At 41.2% G+C, this 14,074-nt stretch overlaps 1 protein-coding gene across 1 annotated transcript in view; it reads right to left on the reverse strand.

The window, feature by feature from the left end:
* Window positions 1-1,738: 1,738 nt before the first annotated feature.
* The window catches only part of OSBPL10 (oxysterol binding protein like 10), a 110,231-nt gene continuing 97,895 nt past the window's right edge, over window positions 1,739-14,074 (reverse strand). Inside the window, 4 exon segments of the mRNA XM_041407916.1 lie at window positions 1,739-1,847; window positions 2,560-2,713; window positions 4,488-4,670; window positions 6,066-6,252. Coding sequence (XP_041263850.1) covers window positions 1,803-1,847; window positions 2,560-2,713; window positions 4,488-4,670; window positions 6,066-6,252 — 569 coding nt within the window. The 3' untranslated portion in view covers window positions 1,739-1,802.

Here is a 14,074-nt window from a genome sequence, read left to right on the forward strand (position 1 = left end):
TAAAGTGAATTCTTGCAGGTGATAAAGTGTTCCTGATGATACTCAGTAGCAGTTCAGTGATTACTGCAACAGCATCGTTTTGGTTTTGTTACAGAAAACTGTTACATCAACTATTCCTAAAAAATAAGTTGGTTTTTTCCCTCTTAAAAAAAAAGTGTCAGTTACAAAACCAAGCTCATACAATCCACTTTTTTTTTTTTTTTAAATAGGATTTAAATAATTTAGAATGTGAATCTTTCTAATGTATAAAAAAAAAAAAAAAAAAAAAAAAAAAAGACAGACAAGAGGACTAAATAGATTTAGGAGGAAAAGTAGCCACACCTTCCTTAAATAGATCTCTGAAGTTCAAATCCAAAGGAACAACTAATGGAATGTTTCCTTGTGCACACACCTCCTCCGCTCAGCCTTCTGAGCTCAAGAGATTTTAACATCTACTGAAAAAACAAAATGCAGGACATAAGGACAGATGTGAGCCGTGCTTTGACCTAGATATCTCTGTGGTATAAGCATAGGTCAGTGTATGAACAAAGCAGACAAAAGGCACAAAATTACTCAGCTCTACAGATGGGCATCCATGCTACTGTGTGTTAGAAATACAGTGGTTTTGTTACGGGACACTGTGGAAAGAAGCACTGAGCACATTTTACACATGCCTTTTGCTGCCAGCTCTCTCAAAAATATCTTCATTTCCAACAAATACAAACTAAAAAGCGACACAGCCTTAACACACTTCTAGAATCCACTTTGTCAGTATCACAGTGGGTACCTTACAAAGCAAGATCAAGCGACAGGAGTTTTTAATTTTTCTTTTTAACACTACAAAACAAATTGTATCCCATTTCATTTGCTTCATTCATAAAGTTACTGTCTCAGTGGAATAATTTACTAAATTGTTACTTTTACATCAGTGAATCATTTATCTGGGAAGGCTAGTTATATCACCTCTACTCATCCAGATGTTTTATCAGAAGCAATCCCATTTAGTGGAGCATGTAAGCCAGAAGTGTTGGCACGACAGCAGCCAGAGAACATTACACAGCAAGATCAAAGTTACCAGAGCAGCTGGCTCGGGGTGGTGACCAGAGATCGACTGAACAGCTGGAGATGAACAGACAAAGCAGCGAGGACACAACGGGTTAGTGTGAAGAACAACATTCTGGAGAAGGTGTTGCTACTTCTTACAGGGTGGTAGGAAATTCACACTCGTCAGTGACAGGAACACGCCCTGAACTCGGCAACCCAGAGCGGGCACAGCCAGTGGATCATTCTTATGTCAAAGTGAGTTACTCGCTGACTGTTCAGACAGATCGACTGCCGTTAAGAGACGCGTCACGTTTTAAGTGCAAAACATTTTTGGCAAAAGTGAAAAATAGAAAAACCTTAACCAGTACTAATAAAAAAGTATTTTCTTAAATACTAGCACAGGGCCTGATCCTGCAAGCACACAACTCAGGGAACCCCGGCCGAGGCCAGCCAGGGCTCTGTGCCCTAACACTTGGAGGAAAAGGTCTCTGAGTCGCTATTGGTGTTGGTACTGTTTACATGTAGTGTAAATAACACACACAACACATGCACACCGTGGGTACTTAGGGACGTGTGCCTGTGTGTCTGTGGATCTGCACACACAAAATGGCTCCTGAATAAACTCGAGCTCCTGGTTATTTTGAGATGCATCATTCACAGTACACAGCTTCCCGTGGGGATCTTCTGGGAACAGGACCTATCCAAGGACATCCTGAAGTTACATACTGTATCATTTTAATGCCTTTCAGGTAAAGTTACGAGGCAACTGCTCTCTCCTGTCAGTGGGTCTTCCAGAGAGGATTCACGTACAGCCAACCGTCACCCTGTAAGAAAATTAAGCAAAGTTTACAAACAAGACTTATAAATACCATATTTGTACGTCCACACAAAAGCTAAAATAAGACCAAACAAGAAGTCATCCCTGTCACCTCAAAATTTTGTGTTTAAAGAATTGACAAGTAAGGTAGGGGGGAGGGAAAAAATTACAAGGGGGAAGAGATGCAATGGGAAGATGCAAGAGATGCTGACTTAAATAGCAGCTAATGGAACCATTTCCTCAGTCTCCTTTCCCCTTCACCTTTCCTCCAAGAAAGGGGAAAGATGAACTTGGTAAAATTTGTTTCCTTTCACACACATGTAACCCAAGACTGTGTTTAGGATGTCAATACTTACTTACATTGGATAAATCTCCCTAGATTGTCCTCATTTTAGTATGCTAAGATTATAGGGGAAGTGAGTATGCAGAATTTGAGAAGTAAGGGCTGGATTTTACAGAAAAAACACATCATTTTACCTGCCTAACATTAGGCACCAAAAATGCAGATCAAAATCAATCTAACTGAAGAAAAGTGAACAAGTTCACAACATAGACATGGAAAAGCCCACTGCTCTCATTCAAGAGCCAGACTCTGTCAAAAATAAAATTTAAGCAATCAGTGGTACATAACAACACTAGCCCATGACAAAAGCCACAGACATTGACTTGTCCCCTGTGCAGGAACTTGCTAAAGGTCTAAACCAAGAAACTCCAAGTACCTCTTTGGCAAAGTATTTGGGTTTCCAGGGAGTTGTGAGCGCCGCTCGCTGCCGCTCCTCTGCTCGCTGTCTCTCTTCCAGGCGGTGCTTGTGCTCCGTGGCGGCATCGATGTTCCCCTCCTTCAGAGAGTTGGTGACCTGCTGCCACAGGCGCCTGCCAGGGAGAAGGAGCACAAGGGAGGGTGAGAACAGCTCTGCCACAGCCCACTGCTGCTGGACACCAGACTGGTGAGCAGCAGGCTGAGGCCACGCTATCCATGCTGGTTTTCCAAGTCCCACAGCTTGGGAACCACCACTCTGCTAGGATATTCATCACATTTGTGGACCAGATTTTCAGATTCACTCAGCTCCCAGTATTTTGCAGTGCAATTTTCTCAGCAGACTCTGTTTATATTCTCTTCACCACCTGAGCTTTTTTTCTCAAAGCAGGTGGTTTTATTTCTACCATTTCTAGTTCACATTCCTTACTGATGTTCCTCCATCCCCCAAATAGCAGGCGTTTAATTCTGCATTTTTTGCAGGTAATTTTTTGAATTATAAATGAGTGTCAGCCAAAAGCCAAAAGTGCATTGAGTGGTCCAACAAGGTCACTAGCAGAGGAACTGATTCTAGGGAGCCCCTGTAGTCTGTGCTCTGTATTCCCAGTTACAATATTTACCAGCACAGAGCTACACGCTTCTCACACAGCTCTCCACGCTCAGATACAGTGCCTTAGATCAGCCTAGAAGAAGCTTTGCCCAGAAAAGCACTGAGAAAAACCCTCATAGAATGGTTTGGGTTGGAAGAGACCTTAAAGATCCTCTAGTTGCACCCTCCCTGCCATGAGCAGGGACACCTCCCACTAGACCAGGCTGCTCAGAGCCCCATCCAACCTGGCCTTGAGCAATGCCAGGGATGGGGCATCCACACCTTCTGGGCAATCTGTTCCAGTGCCTCACCACCCTCACAGTAAAGAATTTCTTCCTAATATGTAATCCAAACTGCTCTCTGTCTGAAACCAACCATAGCTTTCACATCTGTCCAGGGCTGTTTAAATGAGGTTGTGTTCACAATGTGATAAACTGCAGATCCTGCAGAGCCACTGGATGGATGCAATTTGCTGACTAGTATCTAAAAAACACAATAAATACACTGAAAAGCTACTGGTTTCCTTATTTACAACAATCTTTATGTTCCACACTACAGGGGAAAAATGAGTTTGTGGATAAGCAAGTGGTCTAGAAAGTAGACAAATTGTATCTGACCCTGCACAATGACTCAAGACACCTTTGTAAAATAAAAAGACATTTACAGATAATAAAATGTAGTTTAACTCATATTTTTAAAACCTTCAATAAAATCTTCCTAAATTCAATTAAAGTATCGATTTTTCTGAAGATAAACATCAAGAGTTATTGACAGTGAATACAGAACAGGTTTTTTTCTAATGTATTTAGTCCGAGTTAGGCACATGATGTAGGTTCCAAGAGCCTCAAAACGACCTGTGTGTGTGTGTCTTTATATCATAATGCCTCACATTTTATATATGTTTATACAAATATATATTCTAAAATATATAAAACATGAAGCACCAGTTTCAATGATATGCAACATACAATATACATACCACTCTGAATTGCTTGCAACAAACTGACTGATTTGCCTCCCATGTTGCAATCACTCCAAGAAGCAGGTGAAAACACTGCATTACCATTTTCCAGATGCTCATTAAAACAAATATAGGCATTTTTCCCATCTACAAAATTGATGTACTCGTCACTACAGTGTAATTTATGCTCCAAGGAACCAACACACAGCCTGAGCTCTCTGTGCCCAGATTTTGTGCTGTAGGAAGCAAGGAATTTTTGAACCACAGCACTCAGAGCTGCAGTTGGCTTCCCCACTCTGTTCCCACCCAAAGTTCAGCACTGCAAAGCCTCTGCCCTTACCTTGATTCCAGTGGCCCTTGGTTTGCTGTGGGCCTGATCTTTTTCCTGATAACAGGCAGTTTGGTGGTGTCAATCACTTTGGTGTCTCCGTTGCTGTAAGTGAATTCCAGGGTGCCATTCCACTCTCCCTGTGCCTTGCACACAATGGTGTTCGTTGGATTGTGCTTCACTTCAGCTGTAACCCTGATTCAAGGGGGAAGGAAAAACAGACCACAGAAATAACTGGTACCATTTATTACCAGCACATGACAGCACTACCTTGCTGAGGGTGCAAGCAGCCTTCTAGCTCCACAAATCAATTATTCAGGCAAAGTAGTGATGCTGCCTCCAAAAAAGAAAGACTCATCGCAGGAAAGCTCCTCTAACACAGCAACAACTTTGGGATGACATTCTACCTAACTACAGTAGTAACCCAACTTAAAATTGTGATACTCAGCTCAAGCCCAGACCAAATGGTTACCGCAGCAGCCTGAAAAACAATCCATGACATCCATGTGACATTTGCAATACATGACACTTTCATGCCGGAACATAACGCTGCCAGAGACCTATGTCAAAAACTTTGGGTATCTTTGATTTCTTCTTTAGCTCTGCAAGTTCACTTCTCAGCTGCTGAGAGGCAATGAATAAAGCCACCTCTCCAGTCAAAGAACTGGTCTGAGAGTGAGCAAAATAGACACGTAGGATTGGAAAACTGAAATGCGGGGAGAAGTTCTGTGAATGTGTCCATGAGCACGCACACATGTGCTTTAGAAAGCCATGTAATGTGTAAACTCAATTTTTTAATTACTAAAGTAATACAGCACAACATCCCCAAATTTTTATTCACCCTGATGGCACCAATTATTAATCTACAACTTTTAAAGAAAAACCATGTCAAAACAGCCCCATGCAAACATTTACCTGAACACAACACTGAAATCTGAAATAAAACAGAGGTAACCATGCAAAGCACAGTCTCCTCTGGACACTGCAGCAGTCCACAGCAGAACAAGAAAGGGATCTGATGTTAATAACCAGGACATCAACCTGGGCACGGAAGCAAGACAGGAGGCTGTCCTGCACAGAGCCTCTTTGCACCCTTAGTAAAGGGGAACCAAAGAAGACAAATAACATTTTCACCATCTGGAATTTCAGTGCAGAGGCAAAGTCCCCAGTAGGGAGCTACCACTATGGTCAGTGACACTTTTGCTTCTCTCCTCTTTTCAGGAGCTCCACCTGGAACACCAGTTCATCTGCAAGACCCACACAGAAGCAGCAGCTGGGGTAGAAGAAATATGGCCTTTTCCATGTACATTCTTCTGATCCTACACTTACACTTTTACAAGCAACAAAGCCTGGAGAGATCCATTCACTTTATTTTAATGAGAGAAATACATCCAATTCAGTTAAACAACATAATATGTATTGCTACAATAAACTGCCCTAGAGCTTTAAGTCATCTCCAGCACTAATAGGAATAGAACTTTAGCTATCTGTCTGTAAAATACTGCAACAGAAGAACTGAACAGATGCCCTAGAGCCTTTTCCCTGAAATCCAGCAGCAGGTAAACAAGAGTAAGACAGTAATGGCTGTACCTGTGGACCTTCCCTCCATAGAAGGGCTTGGTGTGGAAGGTGACCGTGGCAGAATAGCCTGTTCTGGCACAGTTGATGTTGACTTTCCCTCCAAGCTCCACCCATGGGATGGTAAGGATTGAGCGAGCGTAGGCACTGGGCAGGGTGAAGACATACTCCTCTTCATGTTCCAGCAGGTGAAGAACACCTGTGCAGAAGAGGAGAAAGTGAGGTGATAAAGGGTTCACTGATAAGATCTGATGGTCACTGACCAATTACCACCATCAAAATGCACATCCACGGAGAGCACGTGCAGCTCTCCTTGAAGGAGGGCACTGTCTGCTAGGAAACTCTGCTCTCTAGAACAAGTTTCTTCCAACAAGCATTTTCAAAAGCATCCCATTTGACTGAGCACCCTGATATATTGACTGCTACCAAACAACTTCTCAGAAAATCTGACTGGATTCCTTACTTTGTATTACTGTTAAAAGCTGGATAAACATAGAATGTCCACCTAAAAAGCCATACTGAAAATTCAGATGCTCTCTCAGTGTTGTACCATAATCTCCCTCCAGAAAAAATATGGGCATGGCCAAAGGACTGTTCACTTCTCCATTCAGTTAGAAACAGCCATGTCCTCCACTAATTTCCTCTTGATGCTGTGAAAGGCTGTAAGTCTCTGTGGGTACAATAAGAAAACATGGCACCTACAAATTTCCTATTAACTTTGCTCTTTAATTTCATAATGCCTGGTTTCTCACACAGGCTTTGAAAAAATCTTGCATAATCAAAGAGGTGCCCAGCAGGGCCACTGCTCTATTAGCACCAAGTCCAATATCTGTCTCTACCAGGCAGAGAAAATGGTAATTCTATCTCTTTCTATAAAGGTCCCTCCACCCTCAGCACCATGAGGCTGTAACTAAAAACAGCACACAACAGCAGCAGTTTTTCAACATTACTTGGAAGTTGCACAAAGAAAGTTGCTTTCCTGATCAGACCTTTGCAGCTTCCCCTGAGGCTAAGGGTACAACTCTATCCCCATAAAATCTGTAGTTTGATCTTCAGGATAACAGGACATAAGACCAGGAAAAGAGCACCATAAACCTCGCACACAGAATTAGATCATGCCAAATGTCTGCAGTGTATTTTTTATTAGAGTTTTACAGTCTTTTGTGTCCCATTTACTAACTGCCTAAAGGCAAAAATGACACCTTTGAAAATATTTTTTCACAACAGGGACTGAAAATAACCTATCACAGGAAGAACTCAGAACCCAGAAATATTTGGAAATAAAAGAAAGGAAAGTTATTTTGACACAGTAATAGTATCTGTTTAGTAGCAAGATAAGCTGGAGCCCATTTGCCTTCACCCTGGGGCAGGCAGGGGAAGAGCACACTGTTAGTGGTATTGATTAATCTATCTGTTTAAGGGAATACTGACACTACTTTTTCAAAGTGATCTCACATTTAATGATGAAAAAGCACTAAATAGGAACATAACACTACTGCTGCCAATATGAAAATATGCCTTTAACACTGCATGGAAAAAACAAACTTAAATTAAAACACACTCAAAATTAAAAGCACAGAGCTCTAAGGGAGCCCTGATCTTGAATATTGGCTCCAGCTAACAAAACTAAATACAGGCACAGGAAACTCTGCAATTTGTCACTTCTGCCTTCTGAACTATTTCACAGGAAAACATTTGCAAACCAGAACAGCTTCATGCAGTTGTTCTCAGAACCTCTGCAACCTCGGCCTCCCAGCAGCGACACAGCCAGCACATCCACTCTGGCAGCTCTGACACAAGGAGCTGGGAGTGCAAAAGCAGGCAGAAAAGCCGTGTCTTAAAAGGACCTTTAACCATTTAGTCTTGGCAAGCTACAAGCTCCTCACGTCACGTGCTGAGCCCTCACCAGCAGGGAAAGGCCAGGAGGACATAGCCAGAACACACAGACATATTTTGCCTCGAGCTTCCTCGGCTTCACACCTGCACAGACATCCAAGCAGGAAGGCTGAACTACCTAACTCACCCTGGACATGCAGACAGGAATAACTTATACTCAAAAAACTATTCTGGTTATCAAACTCATTAAATGGATGCTATAATACCATTCAGTTAATAAAGAACAATTTTTGTAGAATCACAGAATGGCCTGGGTTGGAAGGGACCTTAAAGATCATCGAGTTTCAACCCCCCTGCCATGGGCAGGGACACCTTCCTCCAGACCAGGCTGCTAAGTAGCCCATCCAACCTGGCCTTGAACACTTCCAGGGATGGGGCATCCACAATTTCTTTGGGCAGCCTGTTCCAGCCCTTTAATACCCACTCAGTAAAGAATTTTTTTCCTAATATCTAACCTAAACCCACTCTCTTTCATTTTAAAGTCATTCCCCCTTTTGCTGCAGCTACATGCCCTTGTAAAAAGTCTCCCTACCTCTTAATACCCACTCACTAAAGAATTTTTTTCCTAATATCTAACCTAAACCCACTCTCTTTCATTTTAAAGTCATTCCCCCTTTTGCTGCAGCTACATGCCCTTGTAAAAAGTCTCCCTACCTCTCCCAATCTCTTCTGATCACCACTGTATGTGATGTTCCTCACGTGAGAGGGAACTGGTATGATAAACACAATTTCCTTATGGGTCAGTACAGGTTTGCCTCTGTCCCCCTGATGGGATCAAGAGCTTTTTCTCCCTAGTCCGGTGGGAGGGGCTCAGAGCTGCAGTGCTGCCAAGCACATTTAAAGTGGAGAGCAAACAGCAGCAGTGACCTTCAATGTAAATATTTAACCACCACAGCAGGTTAGATATTAAAAACTGAACCCAGCTCTCTTGGCAGTATTTTTAGCACCTGGTAGCATATTTTCTGAATTCCTTGAACACCTGAATAAATACATTTTTTAATGAAGCACTATCTCACTTGAAATATGACTCCAGCTCCATAATTACAGTCTAAAAGAGATTAAAGGGCTGATCTGAAATACCCATGACTTGATAATACTTTTAGTATTAACCTGACTGTTTTGCATTCCACTGTTCACAGAGCCCACATGCAAAGCCTCATTTAAATGAAGCACCAGAAACACTGTGGCTGCACCAGCAAATCTGAACAGAGACCTGCGCTCCCTTAGGGGAGAGGAAGCCAAAAATTACACTGAGATTCAACATTTGTAACAGGTACCACAATTTGAAGTAACTCCCCACCCAGCCAAGTGTCAAATTGTAAACCAATTAACTGAAAGCTAACAGTTACTTTACAATTATTTTTACATCTGGTTATAATCATTACATTGCAACTGATCTTTAAAAACAACTGCTGGAAAATACACAGGCTATTTTTCTTCCCTTGCTTCCCTGCTGTAAGGGATGATTCAAGTTTAGTTTGAAAATGGCTATAAAGTAAATATACATGAAAAACTGTAGAATATTCTCCCATTTTTAGTTTTTTCCCCTCTCATATCTAAGAGTTCTTTCAAAAAATTCCAATTCCTTAAAAAAAAAAAAATCTGAAGTATTTATAGGCAACAATTACACAAGGAAGAAGTACACCAGACCAGCACTCTGGGAGGAACAGTGGATTTAGTAACCTGGTTTGTCAAGAAAAAATGCTACAGAGAAGGGTAAATTTGTTAAAAACCACTGCAGGATATTGAAATTCCCCCTTGACATGTCCTCAACACCATTTACTCCTCCTTTTGACTACAGCAATGTATTCAGAGTCACACCCCTATCCATGAGCCCTCAGCCTGCATTAAAGGAAGCCATGGGCCTGGCGTATCACTCTCCCAGTTTGACTCTTACATGTCCCTCACTGATGCTGCAGCTTTGTGAATTGATTTCCCAGTAACACATATTGACAAAACACCCCAGAGGAGGCTCTGGATCAATAAGCTGCAGAAGAGACATGTGGGATTTAATGCTTCCCACTGCCTGCGTGGAGATCAATCTGAACAACAAATGGCACGTGGGACACCAGGGGCCGGGGGCTGTTTCACCATTTAAGCAGCTCTTCACCCTGTCTGTGTTTCCCAGAACACACAGAGAGGAGCAAGGTACATGTGGGCTGAGCCCCAAAGGGGTGCTGGGCATCACAACTGCCCAGATCCCAAAGGAAAACAGGAAATGCCAGAACCGGGCTCCTATTGTCTCAAACCTTCCAGGCAGCTGTGTTGAGCACTGCTCATTTTTCAAAGCTTGGAACGATTTGCTAAATTAAGTAACGAGTGCCATGCTATATGAAAATGGTTCTAAAAACACTGGGCTAAAAATATTAATGCAAAAATGAGGACTGAGGGAAAATCTTAGGTAGCTGTAATTGCATGGAGCAATCAAGCTTTGGGACTGGTAAGTTTTAAGTCACTCATTTCTCAGTAACAGAAATTATAGACCTGTACATCTATTAATACATAATATATGTATATGTATTTGAACAGAAGGAAAAAAAAAGAGAGGAAAAAACATTCATTGCTCTCTTTTAAATTTACCCTGGAAAGAGCACTGAACCTTTTACCCAGCTATCAGATCTTTTCAAGTTGATTTCAATTTAGACAAAATAATTTTGGAAGCCTATACCTCACTACTTTTTAAAACATTTAAAATAGCAGAAGTGAAAACATCAGATGTAACTAGCCACTTGACAATACAAAGCAATCCATTTAAATGTACTTTATGCTCTCTACAAAATTAACCCATAAATCAAAGATGACACTTTTTGTTGGCTTTTGCTGCTCTGAACCAAAATCCAAGAGCAGAAAAGGAGCAGGCACTAAGGTGTGCTCACCACGGCATCCTTACCCCACGACCAGTATCCTTTTAAAGATCCTATGGACCATGCAAAAACCATTAAATATTTATATTGACTTTCTCATCTTTTGCTAATTTAAATCTTAATGCAACCCTGTTCATTACAGCCTCATCTTCTCCCTCACTCCTTCATTAGTACATAATTAACATTAACCAGAATTAGGGACTGCGTATGCAACCTAAATTCTTTTATGCAAAATACCCTCTTTTCTATTCCGGATGGCTTTCTCATGAGGAAACTCAGTGCTGACTACTCTGAAGAATGGGGGTTTTGTCATACAGCAAAGAAAAGTTGCAAGATTTCATTAGCAAGCCAGATTTAGAGCACTCATAAACAGAAATGAAAAAAAGGCTAGCATATAAAACAGCTCCCCACATGGATTTCCAGCAGTGCTCTCCCAATTGTTCTGCATCTCTGCAGCTGATAGTTACTTTGAATCAACAAACAAAAACCACAGACAGAAAAAAAATCTTAGTCACTTTGAGGTGCAACGTACAAAAAAATGACACCACTGAGACACTGAGCTGAAGCCCTTGTGTGCCAAGACCATACCATCCTTAAATCCCCTAATTCTTTAAATTCCTTTATAAACCTTTGTACTTCCATGATATTCTATGTCAGCTTCTAAGAAAAAGCATAAAAAGCAATGTGCTCTATACATCTAAGGACTTGCTATAAAAATATGATTCAAAGCCTCCACAGACACATTACCATATTCCTTACACACTATAGGTCCAAAAATTCAGTACTATTTTCTTTCTGCAAATAGAAAAAGCTTCACTGAACTGTTGGAGGGACACATTGTATTGTTCAGTAGAGAGCAAACTTTCAAAACACACCACAGTTGCTTTATTGAACATTAGGCTACAATGAAGTTTCTGGTCATTGTCACAGAATCATAGAATGGCCTGTGTTGGAAGGGACCTTAAAAATCATGTCGTTGCAAACCCTCTGCTGTGAGCAGGGACACCTTCCACTAGACCAGGCTGCTCACAGCCCCATCCAACCTGGCCTTGGAAACCTCCAAGGACAGGGCATCCACAACTTCTCTGTGCAACCTGGTCAGACAGAACTGTAGGGATACATATCTGACTAGAGCAAGATGGTCACTCACTATCACTAAATTATCCAAAGCATTAATTACAGTTCTCTAACACTCTGTCTGGAAGGATGTTTTTCCCCTCTAACATATCAATTAATATTGATTTAATCTGTAGTATAACGAACCTAATATTGAACCAACAGCAGAATTATTTAACCCAAGTCTCAAAACAGGCACAAATATATTAGAGGCATCAAGGAAACTGTATTTCAAGTAACATGATGCCACATCTTAAATCCTTTCTGGTCTTCCAAAAAGGGAAAGGCCTCCACATGTATGTAATTTAACTCCAGCAACAGGCAAAAAAAAGGGCTGAATGCACATAATGAGGGGAAATTAAAAAAAAAAAAAGAAGAGACAAGACAAAATGCCAACAATAGCACATGATTAGTTTGGTCATCCAATGGACAGTAGCAAAAAACCCCGCAACAACCAAAACCCAGAGATTTTGAGGATCCATGAGATGTTACTTTGTCTCTCATCAAAAGTAGGATCAGTGATACTTCATTCCCCAGAAACTCACATAATCTGCTTTTAAAAGATTGAAATAATATTCTACAACCTTACTAGCCAACCTCGGTGTGTGAAAGTTTCTCCAAGGAGCTAACTTTAGTTTCTACCCACCTTGAGTAGCTTCATGTGCCTTCTAACTAACAGCATCTTTCCACAGTCCAACTAACTTTGCTAGACTAATCCACCCCATATGAAATGTTGCAACTCTAACACATCCCTAAACACAAGGAAAAATCTCCAAATTATATTTCACATTACAAAAATTATTAGGCACATAAATACAGGCTGAGGTTTTCTACACTTTTAGTCCAACAGCTCCTTTTTGTCAGTTCAGCAATATATTGCCTGGTACTCACACTGACCTCAATCTACTACAGAATTTATACTTATGCAGCACATAAGAAAGAAGCATCTGCAGTAGATTCTAATTTTTACACAGCTTGACAAACCCACACACCAACTTAATCAGGAAGACTTCCCTAGACCTAAAATAAATAAACAAAAAAATTAAAGAAAGTGCAGTTTCAAGTGAAGGAACTGCACTGCAAAACTGGTATTTTAAACTGAGGCTGTCAGGCTTAGGCTTGCTGTTTTCAGATGACAGAAAAGCCTCAGTGGTACAACTTCTTGCTGCCCATTGCCAGTCCTCAACGTGCAACAGAAATGCCTGGGCTGCACTGAAGTGTCTCCTCACTTCTCAGAAATGCTGTCACTGTGAAGGTTCCTGCTCTTGCACTGCTTACATGAACAAAAAGATGAATACTAACTATGAACTGGTGAACCCAGACTTCCTCCCAGCATGCACATCACAAATACAGCAGCAAACCTTGGAATAAAAGAGTTTGCTACTGCAGATGTTCCCCAAAGCCCGCCTCCACTCCTGGGATGTCTCCAGGATCATGAAAAAAAGAAAGAGCATAGGGAAGAATGTTATTCTCATAAGCACACATTAAACAATCCTTGGGGTGAGTAAGCAGTTAATTCTTAGACCCTTTCTCTCTCAGAACTGGGACACATCAGGACTTTGAAGTCTTAAATAATCCCCACAGTAGACACCCCCAATCCCAGGGAACTTGTGTGTGCTAGCAGCAAGAGAAAGAAATTTCCCTACTCCTACATAATCATAAGTGACTTTGTGTTTAATTTTATTTCCATTAAATAGTTCCCTTCACTGAGCAAAAGAGTACTAGAAATGAACATGTACCAGAAAAATGCAGAATGTTAAGCCAGTGACTCAGGCTGGCAGTAGTATAGGCAGGGGACAGACAGACAGACCGACCAATTTCCATTCTGACACTCCCTTCCCAACTCCCTTAACTCCATATTCAAAGCAAAATACCTAAATCATAGGAAGAAGAAAACGGGTGCTAACATAGACTTAATCACAAGGGTATCAAAACCAGTAGTAAGGAGGTTTCATGCCTCTTCTATTAAAAAAGGGAATATATTGCCATCAGGGAAGGACCTGTATTTTTTCACCATAGTTATTTTGTTGCTATTAATAAGCAAAACCAAACCACTGCATTTCCCACTCCATTTTTTTTAGTGCCTTTAATACCACAGTATTTAACATAATGGTGACAAAAATAAGCAAGTTGTCTTCATAGTTC

This window comes from Onychostruthus taczanowskii, unplaced genomic scaffold (genome assembly GCF_017590055.1).
Source record: "Onychostruthus taczanowskii isolate IOZ18803 unplaced genomic scaffold, ASM1759005v1 scaffold28, whole genome shotgun sequence".
NCBI lineage: Eukaryota > Metazoa > Chordata > Aves > Passeriformes > Passeridae > Onychostruthus > Onychostruthus taczanowskii.